Source organism: Heterocephalus glaber, unplaced genomic scaffold (genome assembly GCF_053883595.1).
Source record: "Heterocephalus glaber isolate CG9 unplaced genomic scaffold, H.glaber_assembly_v1.0 deba00001472, whole genome shotgun sequence".
Classification (NCBI taxonomy): Eukaryota; Metazoa; Chordata; class Mammalia; order Rodentia; family Bathyergidae; genus Heterocephalus; species Heterocephalus glaber.
The window spans coordinates 3,557,114-3,576,011 of NW_028258315.1; the positions used below are offsets into that span (position 1 = coordinate 3,557,114).

At 46.4% G+C, this 18,898-nt stretch overlaps 1 protein-coding gene across 19 annotated transcripts in view; it reads right to left on the reverse strand.

Annotated features, from left to right (window-relative positions):
* Mylk4 (myosin light chain kinase family member 4) overlaps positions 1 to 18,898 on the reverse strand; it is a 95,392-nt gene that overhangs the window by 53,729 nt on the left and 22,765 nt on the right. For 3 of the 19 annotated variants that reach the window (XM_087181727.1, XM_087181729.1, XM_087181730.1), the window contains exon 4: positions 15,166 to 15,497. The exons of 15 other annotated variants lie outside the window; for them this stretch is intronic. In XM_087181727.1, coding sequence (XP_087037853.1) covers positions 15,166 to 15,306 — 141 coding nt within the window. In that variant the 5' untranslated portion in view covers positions 15,307 to 15,497. Of the gene's footprint in view, positions 1 to 15,165; positions 15,687 to 18,898 lie in introns of all 19 variants that reach the window. One more of the 19 variants, XM_087181728.1, reaches the window with a different exon arrangement.

The following is an 18,898-nucleotide window of genomic DNA, read 5'->3' on the forward strand; positions in this document are numbered from 1 at the left end:
CAAAAATCAAAGAATCCTACAGTTTGGAGGGGCCATGTGAATGCATGTCTCCAGCTTGAACCTTCTTTATGATGTCCCTGATGAATGGTCATCTATCTACAAGTTTTCTGCTTTCTGCTTCACTCTGTGTTCCAGTCCAGAATGAGCTCAGTATTTGGCAGGTCCATTTCTGTATTTCAAAGTGAGCATTTGTGGTGTCTTATCTTTAAAACATTTATTCTAAGGGGTTTCCCAAGGAGCAAGCAATGGCCAAGGGCACTGAGCCATCCCCTTGGCCAATTTCTCTCATTATCAGTTGCACACATTAGCAAATATCTCATGGAATTAAGGGTATTCAAACACTACTGAAAAGTCTATGGGAATAATCGACATATTCAATGTATTTAGGAAATATATATTCCTTATGAAGATCCAAAAACAGCATTGAGACTCTAACAGCAGATTTGCAAAAAAGTAAAATGTTTCCGGTTACAGACAGATACAATAAAATGCAGAGAAGATGTAGTAGGTGAGAGGAGGAAGGAGCTCTGGGTACACAAAACCATAGCCATTTCTCCAGGAAATGGTTTTAAGGGGTTTTAGACAAGTAGCTGGCATGAAGTCAGGACTCAGTGTTAGGCCACAGACTGAGCAGACTCCAACCTGCACATGCTCTCCTTCTACAACTGAAAAAGCTACTCCAATTTGGAGGAGACAAAAGCCATGCCCAGAGTTGTTGGGTCACTACTGAAGATGAGTGAGAAAGCACAGAGAAAGGTCAATGCCTCTAAGGAAGCCCAAACCGAAGTAGCCCCCAAATCCTTAGTTTCCACTGCTATATAATGAACCAAACGACAACCCAGACCAAGGCCCAGACGATCTGTGTAAATATCTTCCACAGCGCTAGACCTCCCAGCAGGAGAGACCGACTTGGTGACACCTAATGCTTTAACATTGTAATTGTGTCGGACCCTGTGATCTAAAAGGTGGTCCCCAAAGCTCACTGTGTGGTTTCAGAGAGGAGAGGGGCAGGCAGAAAGGCCGAAACCCAAAGGGCGGAAGGAATTTGCTGGTTTTGATCTCTTTTTCAATCTTCATGAATCTTAAAGAATGGGCTCCATTAACTAAGTAAAAATCAAAGGCTGTTACCTTGTAAAACAAAGGAAAGCCACAGTTCAGCCTCAAACATGAAAAACTTTCCACTGCTCTAAGATTCTAGCCGCAAAGAAAGAGCAAGACTCTGGAAAGCCCTGCGAAGCTTTCAGAATTCAATGGAAGTTGAGATGGGCAGAAGGAAAGCCAGGAAAAAGGGCAGCCTGAGTTGGGGGCAGGGAGCCCCACAGAGCTCCGCCCTCTCCCCCACAGTGTCAAGTGCAAACCCCAGCCCAAGCATCAGTGAGCAGGGGGACCCCAGGACAGACATTTTTTGTAGAAAACAAATCAGTGCTTCCGAAATGTTGGAATGCCTAAGAATTCCTCAAGGCTGCACTTAACACAGGACGATGGAAGTTTTGATTTCATAGGTCAACACCAGGGCTCAAAATTTTTAAGAAATGGTTGTTTCGTGTGTCATTATTATTACTGGCAATATGTGACATTTATGAAGAGCTCGCAACGGCCCCGGCACAGCACTTCTATCATGTGCACCTCTTTCTGTGTGCTCAACCACCTGCCCCTTTCTACAACAAGTAAGCTGAGGCACACAAAGGTTAAGTAATGAGTCCAAGGTCACAGGGATGCTAAGTGGCAGGGCTGATGTGTCCATTTTTCAAAGATCCAAGTGCCAGGGGTGTAGCTCAAAGGCAGAGCACTTGCCTGCTGTGCATAAGGCTCTGGCTCAAACTCCAGCACTACTATACATATATAATACTACTATATATATATACTCTCTATATAATACTATATATAATACTATATTATATATATACTAATATATATAATATATATTCATACTATATATATATAGTATGAATATATATATACTATTATATATATATTCTTTCCAGGAACTACAGATTGAAAAACAAAGTTCCAACAAATGCATCAGACACACACAGAATAGAGAATTGGGTCCTCTTTATATTTGTTTGGCAATAGTTTTCATCTGTGAAACACATTGAATCCACGTGCTCGCTTTGGCAGCACATATACTGAAACACATTGAATCCTTACTGTTTTCTGCAGAAAGGGAGAGGCTTGGATCCTCGGCCCTCTGGAGGGACCAAATTTATATTCATCATGAATTTATTGTCTAAAGAAAGAGATACTTTAAAAAAATGTTTGGTAAAGCCCAGCCTTGGGGAGGTGGGCACATGGCTCTTTAATCCGGCCCTCTGTGGCCAGGAGACCTCCTGGCCCGCACCCTCGTCTTCCGAAGCATCCTTTTCCAGCATCTGCAGGTTGTGCCCGAGGTGCCCTCCCTCAGCCCCTCACCCACTGGCTCCCTAGTCACACACCGTGGGGAGGTGAGTCTGGGAATGTATTTCTCTTCTCTTCCGGTTACCACAGTGACCAGAATTCCTCTGCACCTGGCAGGCTTCTTTCTCGTCCCAGTGTGGGTTTTAAGTGATTTCACATCTGGCTTTTCTTGATCTTTAAGCCCCCGCCTCTTCATCTACAGACTCCCTGGCATCTCAGTCTTGCTGGGTCCAACCAACCCACACCCAGGCCCAAGAAGCTGCCTGCTTCTCCCCTCAGAGGCAGAGCTGCAGACCACCAGGTGCCCGCAAGGGCCGGCACTTCGTACTTCTGCCTTCTGTTGCTGTCGCCATTTTGCCATCCCAGAGTCCAGTAGGAGAATGAAGTCTTCGCTGGCTGCTGTTTGAATGCACAGCACAGTGCTTCAGAGACGTTCTCATTCCCTCTGGGTCACAGCCCACCACCTGTGCTCACACTCCGACTCCCAAGACCCCAGCCTTTAGCCCACTCTTGTGACATAGATACCTCCAGGGCTGGCCTCAATCCCTGTCTCCATGCAAGTGAAATCGCAGGATGTCCTTGGAAGTTAGAAGCTCACACAAGAAACAAATACTGGATTGCCATAGAAGGGTCCCCCAAATATTTCCTGGATATGCTAAAGAGGATCCGTTGCATGTGTGACATTTGGAATTCATGGGGAAGGCCCGTGTCTTTGGCAGCCCTGTCTTTGACCTTGCCCACAGCAGGGGAGGGGACCAGTTCCCACAAGCACTCTCTCTTCAGCACTTGGGATGCTCCCCAGACCACAGGCCTCCGTTCATCAGATGTGTTTAATAACTTTGAACCTCACAGGGGAGGGAGTGGAAGCTCGTTTTATGGCTTTCTAGGCCATCTTTCAGCATTCATCTCCCAACACCATAGGGAGAAAAGTTCCTGACAAACCCTAAGGACACTACCTCAGAGGCAATGGCTTCTGTGACCTTTCCCCCACTTACAGAACCCAGAAGGGCACTCAAGAAATACCGTTCAGCAAAGCCACAGGTTTAAGACAACTCCATCCCTCCAACCAGACAGATACACAGTTGGCAATGGTCAAACGCTGAGTCACTGAAAAAGCCCACTACCCTCCCTTCACAATGGCGGTGTCTGGAGTCTTCCCAGTAAAGTGGCTTCGGTGCAGTGACAGTGAGCGGACAGCCAGCTAAGGATGAAGTGCAAAGATGAGGGTCAGCAAGATGCCCACCTGCGGGTGAGGCGGGCTGCACTGACACCCCCGGGGGCAGACTTGCTGAAAGCCAGTTGCGCTCCTTGGGCTGCACCCACGCACAAGGGTCTCTCCTTCACCCTCAGGTGGCGTTGAGACCTGAGTCCATGAGGCCTGAAGAGGGAGGTCCTGCCCACTGACTGCCCCAAGGAAGCATCTTTTTAATCCTGCGGGAATGCAGTTTGTAAGCTTACAGTGACTCTCCATCCCAGGAGGGTAGGGAGAATAAGGGATGCAGAAAGCACAGGCCAGGGCTTAGGTCTCAAAACTCCAGTTTTCCTGCATTGCATCATGGAATAAGGGCTCCAGGCCATGGGCGGAGAGCAGCCCTGTGTGGTTAAAGGCCCGGGCATCTGAGAGGCTCATGAGCAAGCAACGTTTTCTTACTCGGCAGTTTGCATCCAAAGAATCAGTCCAGTGTCCGAGGAGGAGCAAGGGATGAATAGGGCAGTATGAAATTCCTGTGGTTAACGAAGTATTTCAGGTCCAGGATAGAAATGGCCTGTATTACTTCATACAGAGGAGAACCTTCCACGGACCTCCACACCCTGGGTTTTTCCCTGTTATGTGCAAGAGGGAAAAAATAGAATGTGTGCACCTTAAGAAAACATGAAGTGAAAAATTACCCATCAGCACAGGAAAGGCTTGCTTCCAGGAAATGGATTTTAAGAGAAAATTCTTAATGTCCTCAGGTTGAAACTGGGAGGTGTCATGACTTTGAATGAGAAGGATAAAAGGACCCTGTGTCCAGGTGCAGGTCGGGCTGGCCTCTCTCAGCTGTTACAGGGGCCGCTTAAGGCCCTGGCTGTGGTCCAAGAATATCCTGGCAGTTAGCATCCTGCATAAAAATTTATAAACCACAAAAGACCTTTCCTTACAGAAAAGTTAATTCAAGCTGGACAGCCTTTTTAAAAAGTCTTTTAAAGAAACTAGTCTTCAGAAGAGGCATGGAAAGCTAGAGGTAAGTAATGCTTTTCACTCCCCTAAATACACCAAAAATACAGCAACAGGAATTTCAGAGGGAAGGGAAACAGCACCAAGTATAATTTCATTTCTAAGAAGTCCTGGGAACGAGCCCTGCAACTGCCAGGACTACCCTTTAACGATGCGCCAAAGATGGGAGGAACATCCGCAGGAAGTAGCACTGTCTGGAGATGGAACAGGCAGCATCTGGGGTCTCAGCTCCGGGCTGCCCAGAGGCTCCCCTCTCCCCAGACTCCAGTTAGGTTGGTCTGACAAGGCCCCAGCTACTGACCCACAGCCCGCACCCCTAATCGCTCACTTCACATTGCTTCCCTCGGCCCCGAAGCTTTACAGCCACCTCGCTGCCACCTGGCCTTAAACCTCAGCGCCCTTCAGGTTTAGGATGAAAACTTCACTTGCTCAAAGAGATCGTCCCTAAAATCCCTACATATTAGGTAAAATCCTCTTGCTCTGGACCCCTTCGACATCTCTCTTGTCAATCTTAGCTCCCTTTCCAATGCCATCTCTTCTTTATAAGATTGGGAGGTAGGAGCTGGTTCTTTTATTCACTAATGCAACCTCCTCCCTCCCTCACCAACAAACCAGGTGCTCAGTGAACACTCATGATGCCGTTCCCTGGGACTCTGATTTTATACACTGTGTTAGATGGCTTTCCGTTATAATAAATACCTGAGATAATCAACTTATAAAGAGAAATGGGCTATTTTGGCTCGCAGTTTTAGAGGTTCTAGTCTACTGCTTTTGGGCCTTTGGCAAGGCATTGTGATAGGATTGTGCATTGGAGCAAAATGGCTCACCTTATGAACAAAGAAGCAAAGGAAAGAAACATGCCCCCTTTTGAGGCCACGCCCCAGTGACCCGAAGAGCTCCTTCCTGGCTCTGCCTCTTGAAGCTTCCAGCCTCCCAGAAGCACCAAGCTGGGGCCAAAATCTGCAACATACGGGGCTTTGAGGAACATTGCGCATCCAAGCTATAACATCTGGAGGTTTGGCTCTGCAGGTGGAGTTTTAAGGAGATTGCTAAATATGGGAAAGTGGCAGCAAGAAGAGAGCCAGTCGCCATGTCCCTGTCCACAGTGGAGAAGGGAACAGCACTCAGACTCCTTTTGTCAGGAAACTTCAGTGAGAGTAGAGAAAGCCCTGCAGGTCATCTGGGCCAGTGCTCCTGGCCCTGTGGGACACACCTGAAAGATCTCCAAGACCCAGGCTACATTTTGCCCGGTCTTAGTTTTTTCCTCATTCATGTAACCAGATGTGTCAACCTCAACAAAATGTCAAACTCCTAGAGTAACAGTTTTAGCAATATTACGATGACAGCAATAACCCTAAACCCCATGCTTCAAACGCCCGCTCAGCAAGCTAGATTCATTTGTATAGATTCAATGTCTAATCATGAGAGGCACAAGCAACTCCATTTCTTTGGCCTCCTCTATAGGCCCCTGTGGATGTTGGGGTACTCAGGAAATACTTAATAAGCTCCTCTGACTTGAGCAGAGTAGAAAAAGTCCTAAGTGACTAAGAAAAAGGCCCAAGTCACAGTGCCTCCCACCTGGACCCCAAATATAGACGTGGAGTTTACTTAAGTGGACCCTGGCCTTGGCCAGGTCCATCAGCCAAGCCCTGAAGTGACCTACAGGGCCGCCCTGTGCCTGACTGGACCGAGTGGGCCCTGAGACCTGGCGAAGCTGATGCAGGGGGCGGGGATCAACATTCTGGGAGAACGCTGAGGCTTCCTCTACAGCTAGAAAACTGAGAGTCTAGGAGGGTTTTCAGGCCAGGCCAAAGGGACTGTGCCGGCGCCTCAGCTCTCTGGAGAGTGACCCCAGGTTGCATAAGGCCTGGGCTCCCGCCACCCCAATCTTGGCTGCTCCCCCAAAGTCTCGCCTCAATTCCCCCACCTGCAGCCTTGCTTGACCCCGTCTCCACCTGCTCTCTCCATCTGTTTGCAGACGTGCTGAGGGCTAATGGGGAGAGTTGAATTTCACTCTGTTTCTCAAGTAGCTTCCAGGAAAGTTTGCTTTATTATAATTATTATAAGAAAGGCGCTTCTGCGTATTTTCTCATAGAGCAGTGATTCTCAACTCAGCTCTTCGTCAAACCATCCCACGAGATGAATCTTCTCTTGATTATTTTTAACCTCCTGGTTTCATCCTGTGCCATCTACCTTTGGTCTCTTGGCCACCTTTTAGGTCTTTCATAACAAACTCTGAAAGATGCTAGCCTTCTATCAGAGAAAGTTTTCTCCACTCAGCAGGTGACAAGAGAACGAAAATTTCCGTCCCATAATGCATTGCCTACTCCAGACTTGACACAACACAGAGGTGGGATGTAGATCAGTGGGAGAGCTTGAGCTCACCATGCATTCGGCCCTGGGTTCCATCCCTAGCAACCTTCCCATCCCCAAAATGGGTAGGGTTCTGGTGGAAATGGAAATATGTGCATAGAAACTCCAGGCCTCACAACTCTCCATGTATTCACAATGCCCAGAGACCCAGAGACCTCACAAACAAGTCAGCAGCAGAGGAGCAAGAATCTCAGCAGTATCAGCTCACCAGGGTGCAGTGTTTACTCGGAACCCCAGGGCACGGAAGAGATCTGGGTTGTTGTCAGCCTCATTCTACAGACAAAGAAGTTTCAGTGGTCACAAAACTAACTCCACTGTAGGAGTTAGGACTGAAGATAGCCTGGAAAGAGGTCAAATATTTTAATGTTTATGTCTAAAATAAGATTGATTGATTGACAGTCTAACCAGCACCCAGCAGCTACACTGTATCATCTTAGTTGCCGCATCCTCCCCTGATAAAAATGAGCATAAAAGGTGAAGAACAACTGTGAGCTGGGTAGTAGTCCAGTGGCTTCGCTGGAGCAGTGCTAACTGCACTTCTCATTAAGACCCATAGAGGGTTATTAAAGTCGCAAGTTCCAGCCAGGCATGGCGGTGCACGCCTCTAATCCCAGCACTTTTTGGAACACTGAAGCAGGAGGATCACAAGTTCAAACTCAGCCTGGGAAACTTAGTGACTTAGTAAGACCTTGTTTAAAAAAATTTTTAAAGAGCCCGGGGATGTAGCTCACTCCAAAGGCCCTGGGTTCAAATAAACACAAAACAACAACAGACATGGGTTCCCACTCATCCAATGTCTGCTTTAGGGTCCGAGAGGGCTGGGCCTCTGCACACTGACACCAGGTGATGGGTGATGGGTTTCCAGTGAGTCTCATCACCGGGGAGCAATGAGCATCCGAACACCCCACAACCTGCTCACAGTCAAGGCCTCTGACTGCCTGTGGAAGACCCACATGGACCCCCACCCCCAGCTCCTTTCCACTTGAACCTGGAAACTCGTGGACAGAAAGCCACCCTAAAGCTAGGGACGGCACAATCAGTGGGATTCGATAGCCCTGCCACACTGCTCATGTCTGTAAATGCTGGCCAGCAAGCACCTGCCAGGAGAGGCTTGGTAACAAGAGAGACTCTCACGGCTGTTCCTCTACTCAGCACACAGGGCTTTCAGTTAAACCACCTGCCGCTCGCACCAAGGGCAGGCCGAGGCATTTCCATGATGCGTGGTCTCCAGGCGCCTCAACACAGGGCCACCTCCTCTCGGACAGGCAGGAACGGGGTGTCCAGACCTGCTTCCTAAGGGACGAGCGGGACTGTGCATGCCCTGGCTCCACTTATCTGACTGGCCCAGGGACAAGTTCTGTGTTTGGTCTGCCTGGGAAGTCTAATGGAAAGAACTATAATTAGACATATTTATTTTATCAAGAAAAATGTGCTCTTAAATGTTCAAGAAAGGATATTTCCAGATTCTCAAGACCCCCTGGGAGAACACACACACATACACATACCATACACACATGTGCTCTTGATACATGTGTAGTTGTATGTACATGAATACACACATGCACGTTACTGTATGTTCACAATTGCAATTACGAATATTACCTTTTCAGCAGGTTTTTTGGGGGAGGAATAATTGTTAACCCTTCATTTTCCAGTTGCAGGAGAGAATGAATACTATAATGCTTCTCAGACTTCACCGTGCCCCAAAATTACCTGGGAACCTTGTTAAAATGCAGATGCCTATTTGGTAGGCGTGGGGTAGGCCTAGTGCTGCCCTGACCAGGCACCAGCTGGAGTCATAAGTCTCTAGTTTGTGCAGAATGACTATTTTTGCATCACATATAAAACAGTAACTATTCAAGATTAGAGTATATCAAACCCAAACAAAACTAAATTTAAATTGTTTTTTTCCTAGGATGATTCCTAAAAAGACTTCAGAATGTGGGCAGTGCCTTTTGGCTATCACTATGAACACTTTTCACTCTATGAGAGCTATTTCGGGGTGAAAGCCAATAGAGGAATTTTGGCTTAAGAGAATTAGATTGCCCTGTTCTTCAGAAGGGGCGGGAAGCTCCCAGGATGACAGGCGTTTTTCTCATTACTGACACTGGGATCTGAAGGGGAGTGAAGGAAGCTGGGGCCTGTCCCACCACCCTGATCTCTCAAAATTGATTCCAGCATCTAGAAATGATTAAAATGCCCCTCAAGTAGATCTGCCTGAAAGCTCCAGGGAAAAACTATGAAACTCGATGCCATTCCAAATTCTGCTATACAAAGTCTGGCTCTATTTGTCACTTTGTCTGAATACTTGAAAGAAGTCTATTAATCATTGACCTCACTTCTAAGACTTCAGATATGAAATTATACATAAAAAGGTGCTACTAACTAGTACACAAATGAGAATGGGCATATCTCCTATGAGGGATACAAAGAAATACTGGGAATGATTCCCCTGGAGAGAAAGTGCTAGCTTTCTGGGAGTGGATGAGGTTACCTGTTACATAATAGGTACCAGAAAGAACACCAAAACCAGCCAAAAAGCATGGCACGGAGTATCTAAACAGTGTACTTGAGGGACCACGTAATCCACAAAAATTGGGGCAGTCAGGTTAAAACCAACTGGGGACAGAATTGAATCTGACCACAAAAGAGGAGAAAGAACGAGCAAAGGTATAGGGGCAAATAAAAAAACGGGAGCAAAAATTAAATTTGGGGTCGCATCTCTGAGCCAGGCACAGAGCCACATGCTTACAGATAAGTTACCAGCCGAGCCAGGGTAAGAGCTGAACATTGTCTAGTGACGTCCCAGCCATCCTCTTAGGCCTTGCTCTGTACCTATGTGGCCTCGTTAGCTTAGCTGCAGTGACAGCTCTCAGACAAGGACCGAGTGGCAGGTGTGGAATATGGCTGTGGTGTGGTGTCTATCGGCTGGGTAAGTCAGGTCAGGGTGTTCACTGACATCCAGAGACAAAGGTTCCAGAGGCCAGTAAAGCAATCTTCTTGCCCCTTTTGTTATACTGACGATGGCACTGTCACAGCCTCAGAGTTTATCGAGCTTGGTGCCCTCTACCCGCATCATATTGGAATGAGCTGTGCACTGCCTGGCTCCTGTGGCATACTGAGTAGCGTTTGTCTGACACAATAGGAAGCCCCGCCTTGTCTCTCGTTCTGTGCAGCCTATGTTGCTAGGTTCCCAGGCACCTCAAATTCTACAACTCCGCCATTATGCTTTGGCTTAAAGCTTTTGGTTTCCCAAGGCATGTTGACATCTCCAATCTTGGTACCGGATGGAATCTCATTCGTGCTGGACTGGGTAGAGTCCTTCCTTCTTCTTCATGGTCCCTGATGAGAGCTCATCTATCTGCCCTCATCCTTAGGTGACAGTGGAGGTGGGGAGACTAACACATTTGCCATCATTCCATTAGGAAGGAAAAGGAGAGATACAAGATACATTTAAAGGAACTTTTGTACAGTGTTGGTGGGAATGTGAATTAGTACAGCCAATATGGAAAACAGAATGGAGGTTCTTCAAAACACAAAAACTAGATCTATCCTCTGATCCAGCTATCCCACTTCTGGTATATGTCCAAAGGATATGAAATCAGGATACCAAAGAGATACATGCATGCCCACATTTATTGCAGCATTATTCACAATAGCTAAGACATGGAGTCAGCAGATGAATGGATAAAGAGTGTGTGTATATACACAACGGAGCATCATTCAGCCATGAGGAAGAATGTGAACCTCTCATCTGCAGCAAAGTGGATGGAATGGGAGGACAACATATTGAGTGAAATCAGCCAGAAAGACAATACTGCATGTTCTCTCTCATATGTGGAATCTTTTATAGTCAACCTAAATGTAGAATAGTGATTAACACAGGTTAGGATTGGGGGGGGGGGATAAAAGGACACTAGATTTGATCAGAGCTTGCTGTATGCATGTGGAGATATCACATTAAGCCCCATTAATATGTACAATTAATACATGCTAATAATTTTAAATGAAGGATTGATTTTTTTTAAAAACGAAAGTCACATGTCACATGTAGGATTTGTTCTCTGACAGGATGAGGGAAGAAGGTCATGCCCAGCACTAATCAATAAATCAATAAAGTGTGTAGCGGTAACAGTCACTGCTCGATCGAATTAGTTTTTACAACTTTTGCCCACTGGAGGGCGCCATTATCTCGCGGTTTTGGAGACCTTGTCTCAACTAAAAATTAAACAGAGAGGGGCTGGAGATGTAACTCAGGGCAGAGGCCCTGGGATCAATCTGCAGAACCACAAAAAAAAAAAAAAAAAAAAAAAATCATCAAGGGGGCACCACACAGCATTACAGAAGCTGTTTTCGGATGTAAGAAGACATGAGGCCAAGGACGCTGAAGCCATAGGAGAGCAAGGACTGGTGACAGTGACCGCTGAAGCCCTTTCACGTGAGCGTAGCACTGTGCTCGGCTCTAAAAGCAACTCTGTGCGCCAAGTGGGGCTGCAGAAACCGGACTGCGTTCACTTCGAGGCCAAAGGCGGGGAGCGAGGCCACGCGGACCACAGGTGTCTCCTTAACAAGACCTCTGTCTGCTGGATGCGGGAAGCCGGGTGTGCGGTGGTGCTCAGTAGCTTTCCGGCCCACGCTCGGGACCCTCCGCTGAGGTCAAAGCCCTGCCCCACCTCTAAATTACGGCAGTGCATCCGGGGCAGGGAGATGAGCCCTCCGCGGTCAGCGAGATCACAGCGCTGCCTCAAAGGCTGACAGTGAGGGTTTCCAGGAACCCTTCTCCCTGTCCTCCGCACACTTCTCCTCCCGCCGTTGCTGTGGCAACCAGACCCCTGCAAGGGTAGACTGCAGGCTTCACCCAGGTTCTCTGGCCTCCTGGAGGGGCCCTCCTGGGACTCAGCACTTACACACAAGCCGCTGAGAATGCTAGCGGCCCAGTTACCTTTGGCCAGCGGGGGTAGCACCTGGGGGCCCGGGGGCATGCTCCTATCTGAGAGTCACCTTGCCCACAGCCAGCGTGGGGGGCCTCCCCAGGTTCCCTTCCTTCTCCACCTTTCGGGGCGCCTTGCCTGGGGGCCGATTTCCAACCTAAGCACAGCTCGGGCCCTCACTAGGCTCTGCTTTGGGTAGGATCTTGGGAGCAGCATGTCAAAGACTCGGGCTGGGCACATAAGAACCTGAGTGACTTCACAATAGCCACGTCCGTAATAAACGCCTCTTCTTGCTCATTTTCTCTGTCTGCTCTCCGGAGACAGGACTCTACTGCAGCTTGCTCCTCACCATCTCTCTGGCCTCTGTCATGTGTCACCACGTGGTGGGCAGAAAAGGAGAGAGGTGGGAGGGCAACAGGGCAAAGACCTAGAAATCGCCCAGGTGTCCTGAGGCTGAGGTGATTTGCGGTCATGCATCAAAATCATCATTTTACTCTACTTTTGCTTCTGCTAAAAATGACTTACATGACCTGATGTGTGAAATGTTAATAGGAATAAAGGCAACATGAAACACAGTGGTCCCTTGGTGCCCTGGGGAGGCTGGTTCCGGGACTACTCCCCAGTCCTTTACAGAAGAGGGGTACGATTCCCATGGAACCTGGGCACCTCCTCCCAAACACTTTAAATCCTCCCTAGATGGCCTGCAATGCCAGACACAACACAAATGCGCAGTGAATAGTTGTCATTGCATATTGTTTAGGGAACACAGACAAGGAATCAGGCTGTAGATGTTCAGTACAGACATGACTGTTAGACATATTTTCAATCCGCAGTTGGTTGAATCTACAGATGCTCAACCCAGGATGCAGAGGACCCATTCTATAGCAAAAAACATGAACGCAGTCTGTGACAAACTGAAGTCTGGGAACACTAAGAGATAAATGTAGATTTTACAACCACAATGGTTTGAGGTAGTGGAGAGGGACATAGTTTGGCTGACTATATTTAGGAATCTCATTATCAAGTATGTTAACCATTCCCTAACCTAGGAACACAGACTTGACTTGCTCATTTATATTTTTAACTATGTTGTTTTTACTTTTAGAGAAAGAAAGATATTTTCTCGAATCGTAATAAATAACAGAAGAGATATAAAGCTATCATAATTTCAATTACTTTGAGATTGGCCTCATCTGCATGGTTGGTCTAAAGCACCCTGAGCTTCATATGGGCAGGGATCTATTTATACACAATACACTGGAAAACCTTTCAATCACTTTATGTTCCAAATGGATACAGAGTACATTAATATTACAAATGGAATTCTCTGATATCTCTATGAAAGACAGTTCCTGAAACTGCTGTGCTTGGAGAAATTTCTACGATAATAGGTTGCCAATATTTCTAAATAATAACTAAAAATAGGAAAAGTTAAAGGGCATGTTGTAAAATTTGTCATAAGAGAGATTTTTCTTTATAGTTGAAAAGTAGCAAAAACTTTTCTGAAAATACACCTCCACTATACTCTTTGCTAACCTTTTTCATTGGGAAACACAAGAGGGTCACATTCTCATAGTTTCAGTGACACATCCTTTTCCACATGGAAGATGAAAGCCCCTGCATTTCCCACAGAAGAAATGTAACGTCTTAACATCTCCCATGGGAGATATGCAAAACAGTAAAAACGATGAACATTTGGGCAGCAGTGGCCGTGTCTGAAAACGTAGACATAACTATGATGTTAGCTCAGACCTAAAGACAGGTATAATATTTTAGGACATCTCACTTTCAATGCTGCTGCTTTCTCCCACCACTTTCACCTTGTCCTCGACTGAGATCAGATGACTGATTGAAGCATTCTAGGATCTGGCGATTCATCTGACAGTGAGCTTCATGGTCACAATAATGCTCCCTGCAGCAGGACCACTGGGAAGGCCCCGGTGAGCAGGAAGCAGGACTCCGAGAGCTGTGTTCACTCAGCACCACCCAGGGGGAGAGCTGGTGCCTTCTCGTAGAATAAGATGTACACAGAGCATGTATACACAGGTATTGAGGAGTAGCACCCATGCCTCCCCCAAAGAAATTTTTTAACTGTAAAGCATGCTGTGGTAAGAGGGGAAATAGCACCCCAAGGGAGTGAAAACTGGTTCTTGTTCTTTTTATGGACGAAGCACACATAAACATATAATGCATTGACAGGTGTGTAGTTTATCTGTGGTGATAAAACTTCATGGGAAGGGCTGGAGGGATGTGCCTGCCTAGCAAAAGCAAGGCTCTGGGCTTGATCCCAGGACTGCAAAAAGTAAATACATAAAACTTTTTAAAGTAAGTAAATAGACTTTCATGGAGGGGGTCATCTGAGGGGAAAACCCCCGTAGGCTCTGAGAAAGGATAGATGATAATGAGAGGAAAAAAAGATTGAGGAACACAGCCAGGACCCACCTTCCAGTTGCAACAGCGATTCAGACTGGTTCTGCAGTCTTTTCTGAACTGTCTAGGATTGTTTTAGGAATTACCATATGCTAATCGATGAAAGAATTAAAGATGTGGAAGAGCCAACAAATCTTGGAATGGTTTAATTAATCATCCGATCTTAGTGGAAGACAAGGTAAAAGTGGTGGGAGAAAGATAACAACAAGAAAAAAAAATTTTTAAGTAAGACATCCTAAAATATACTTCCCGTGGGATTCTGTTTCCCTAGGCAGGAATACCCCTCTCTTGAAAAGTGCTGAAATCCTTAAAATAGTCATTATTTCTCTTCCTCCAGACGTGTGCTGTTTTCCTGACTGAATTCTTGGAATAGCTGCAGTCTCACATGGAAATCAACAGGGCAACAGATCCCAGGGGAAATCCTGAAAGGCTGCACTCAGAAGGGCTTACTACTCTTCTGAGATTCTCCAAGAAAAGGAAGAGGAACTATGTTTCCCCTATGGTTTTTCTTTTCCTAAGTAGGGCATGTAAGAAGGAAGAGAATGTGGACATTATTTTTAGCTCTCACACCTAAAAATAGATCACTGACTTTAATACATACCAGGCTCGGCCGCCTGGAGGGTCCCTGAAAGTTGCTGTAGTGGTTGGAAGTGCTGAGAGGTGCCCATGCCACTACTGTCACCCGGCCCCTCCTGAGACGGTCGTCCGGGCAAGGACACACCAGGGCGAGCACTGCATCGCCGGTGACAAGCACCACTGGCGTGCTGGAAACACAATTGCAAAACGGGTGTGTCTCAGTTAAAGGGATTTCTCTACCTGAGCATCCTCAAGAGCAGGTGTCTGCCTGGGGCCTCCCCGCGTCATCACCGCCCGGAAGAGGTGCCAAAGGACTGAAGACGACAGAAGGCACACGCTACCTACGAGCCAGATGTCTTTTCTTCTGAGTGTTGAGTCCATTCTCTGGGAGCAGCTGTGAAGTCCCTTGACTTATAGGTGCCAGCCCTGCCCCGGTGGACCACAGTCACTTTCCAAGCACTGCCCGTCCCTCCCTGCTCTGAGCTGAGGATGGGCGTCGCCACATAGCAGAGGATTCTCACAGAGCAGAGCAACGGTTGTCTCCAGTTACACCATCCACAGATATTCCGCCTCTTTAAAAGGAAAAGTATGATGGGCTTGTGTGACAGATCCAGAACAGGTGCAGGGGCCGAGGAGACCTCCTGGCCATAATTTATGCCAGCACGCATGCATTTGTCCCCAGTTCAAGGTCTGCTGGCTGCACTGTAATTAGCATTTGCTGCCAAGGCTGGGCCTCTGCCAGGCGGGGAGGTTTCTCCCAGCTTTGCGGGGAGAAGAGCAAAGAAAAGGGCTAGAGAAAAGCAACTTTAAAAATCACAAAACCTCCACCCTCAGCCATGCTATTTTGAGATCTCAGTTGCAGTCATTCTAAAGGCTGCTGATGCACAAGTTTATAGCAGTTGGTCAGGAAATACCATCTGGTATTAAATCCACCCACTGCAATCAAATTAGGGAGCTCCACGCTTTACTCAAACCCACTCTGTCCTTTTGCACATCCTGTTGATAAAGATTTTGTTTGCTTTGGTCTCAAGCTTCAGTACCAGACAGGGAAACATGCCAGGGACAGAGAGGGACTCTTTCCACTAGGGCCATCTTTATCTTCTGTCCCAAGATGGGATATGGAAGAATCTAAGCCTGGTTATAGAAAAGAATTATTCCTTACTAAGGAAGACTTTTAAACACAAAGCAATAAGGATTAGGATAAACTCAGAAATAATCTACTTAGAAATCCTGCTCTTCTTTGAATGGTTTTAATTTCTGTATGTGTGTGTGTTTGATAATAAAGTTATTTTTAAATTTTAAAAATGAGCTTAAATTAAGAAAAAAAAAAAATAAGTCCTGTGAGCATGGCTGGGGAGCATTGACCTGTGAGGACATTTTTTTTTAACTTTTGGGGAAAATGTATTGTCTCTTTGGTTGAAATATGACCAAGACAATGCACTTTTCAGCCTATCAGTATAGACTTTTGTTGAAGAATCACCCACGCTCTGGTGTCCCACAGTTGCTGTCCCTGGGATGATGCCTTTCGGGTGGAGGACAGGTATCCAAGGTGTATACAAAGCCAGGCAAAATCAAGGGGCCGAGAGATTGAGCACATAGCATCTCAGGTATAGAAAGCAGGGTCACGAGCTAGGGGTGTGGCTAGTTGGTAGACTGTTTACCTAGCTCTGGGCTCAATCCCTAGCATCGCAAAAACAAAGCAAGGATGGGTGTCATTCACAGAAGATGGTGAGAAGGAGGCAGAGCCAAGTGGTTGTCTAAGAACATTATGTGGCATCAGTGTCTTTTATTAAGTAGGAGTGTGTGTGTGTGCGTGTGTATGTGTGTGTGAAAGAGATTGCATTAAACCTTAATAAAATACAAAGAAAGAAAAAAAGTGTAACATGTAGTATTTAATAAATTTTAAAAAGAGGAAAAGACAGCTAAAAATAAAGTTAGTGGAGGAAAAATACATGAAATGGAAAAATCTGGCTAAAAAGCAGGAAAAGGAAAATAGTTTGAGTTTTATCCAACTATTTTAACAAATAGAGATTGTTAAATTTGCGTATAATTTTTCTGTTCTTGGGTCTATAGCACTGTCTCTTCTAGAAAGCACTTGCACTTTAAGTGTCTGAAATTCAGAGTAAATTCCTCAGGGCACCCGGGCAATGTTTCTACTGTGATTAGCAGCACTAACCTTCTCAGAGAAGAGATCCAAGAGAAAAGGGGAGAAGGGGAGAAAACTGGCAGCATTTTTTTTTCAGTTCCTGGCGAGGAAAGAGTGGTATTGTAAAGATTTACTGCAGGCCTGGCAGAAGACTGAGACGTGTTAATCCCGCCCGTCTGCAGGGTCTGCATACCTGTGGACACCCGAGCCTCCGGAAGCCCGGCTGCCTGGCTCTGCATGCTGCACCCTAGCCCTAGGACAAGGACAGCTCTGCACCCATCCAACCTCCCCATGGCTGGAGAGAAACTCCCTGCTGACGTCTCTGGGCCCTTCTCCATTTACAAATAAGAAGCTGAATGGGGCCCGTGTCCTCCTCTTCCTCCCTCCTCCCCACAGTAACAACTGCGGCCGGCCGGAAGCCAGAAAGTGATAAAAGAGACAGCAGCCCCCTTTTACGAGGGTTTCTTCAGACTTGACATTTTGTCTTCTCCTGAAATTTTCCTAAAACATAGGTAACTTCCAAATCATTGATTTCTAGCATTCTGGAACAAGTTGAAACTAGAAAAGTAATCCTTCCTAAGAACATTTATGGTCCAACTTACCATTGTCTCGCTCTTTAAAAATGGTTACCTACTTTAAAAATTTTATTGGAGAAAAACCGTACTTGAAAAATAATCAAATTTATATAAATGATCAATTAGCTGATGATTTCAGAGTTATAGGAAGTTATTCAAGAAGGATATTTTGTGTTCTGTGCCCTACAGAAATTCATGAACTGAATGGAAACAAACCTTCTGTTTATTGGTTTAAAATATTAACAGGCCTAGTGAGAAAGTCTTTCATGTCTCACAGATTTTGCCTATGGAAATTTATTCTTTTGCTATATTGAGCAAAATATTAAGTAGCCAGGCACATTAAGTGGTGTGTGCCTATAGTTCCAGGCTCAGGAGGCTGAGGCAAGAGGGTGGCTTCAGTCCAAGAGCTCAGGGCCAATGTGGGTAACAGTGATTCCCCATTTCAAACAAATAAAAGAAAACAAGGAGAAAGAGAAGGACAAGAAGAAGAAGGAGGAGGAGGAGGAGGGGGGAGGGGGGAGGGGAGAAGAATATTAACCCATAGGGAAAGCAGAGGTCTCAAAAAAATCTGTTTCAGCCTGACTCATTTCTTCCCTCCAGCACATTTTATCATTCCTCATTCACGTACAGTGAAATACCTCCTAGGCTTTTTATATGCAGTATCTCCATTTCCTTGTCTACTGTGTTACTAGAAATGCTCTGCTACCTGAGTAGTGTTTTTCAGAGCAGTAGCTGATCTAGGAAGGATGTTTTTCTGAAGCTGCCTAGCAGGAATCACTTGTTCTGATTATTAAAAATGACTCCAGCCCTCAACCAGAATGCAGAATTCACTCCCATCAATCTGTTCCTACCACAGAAATTTCTGCTGCCTATTATATGCCAGTGACTGGGTAAACAAGCGTGTCCACAGAGACAGGCAACACGAGGTCCTGGCCCACAGGCGCAGGTCTAGGGAGGGGATAAATACGTGAAGGACCATTGTTTGGGCTGGAAGAAAGGCACAGGCAAAGTGTGGCTCAGCGATGCTGAGCGGGAGCTGGGGAGGGAGCTGCTGCCACTGCTGAGGGCTCCCACTGACTGAATGCTCACCTTGGCCCAGAGGTGTAGCTCAGCGGGGCAGCGCGTTTTTAGCATGCTCCAGGCCATTCACTCCCCAGCCCATCCAAAGAAAGAAAAGGAAAAACATGCTTCGTAGGACAACAGGCACTGTGCTGCAGCCATCATCGCGTTATTCAGATACGGCAGCCCCTTG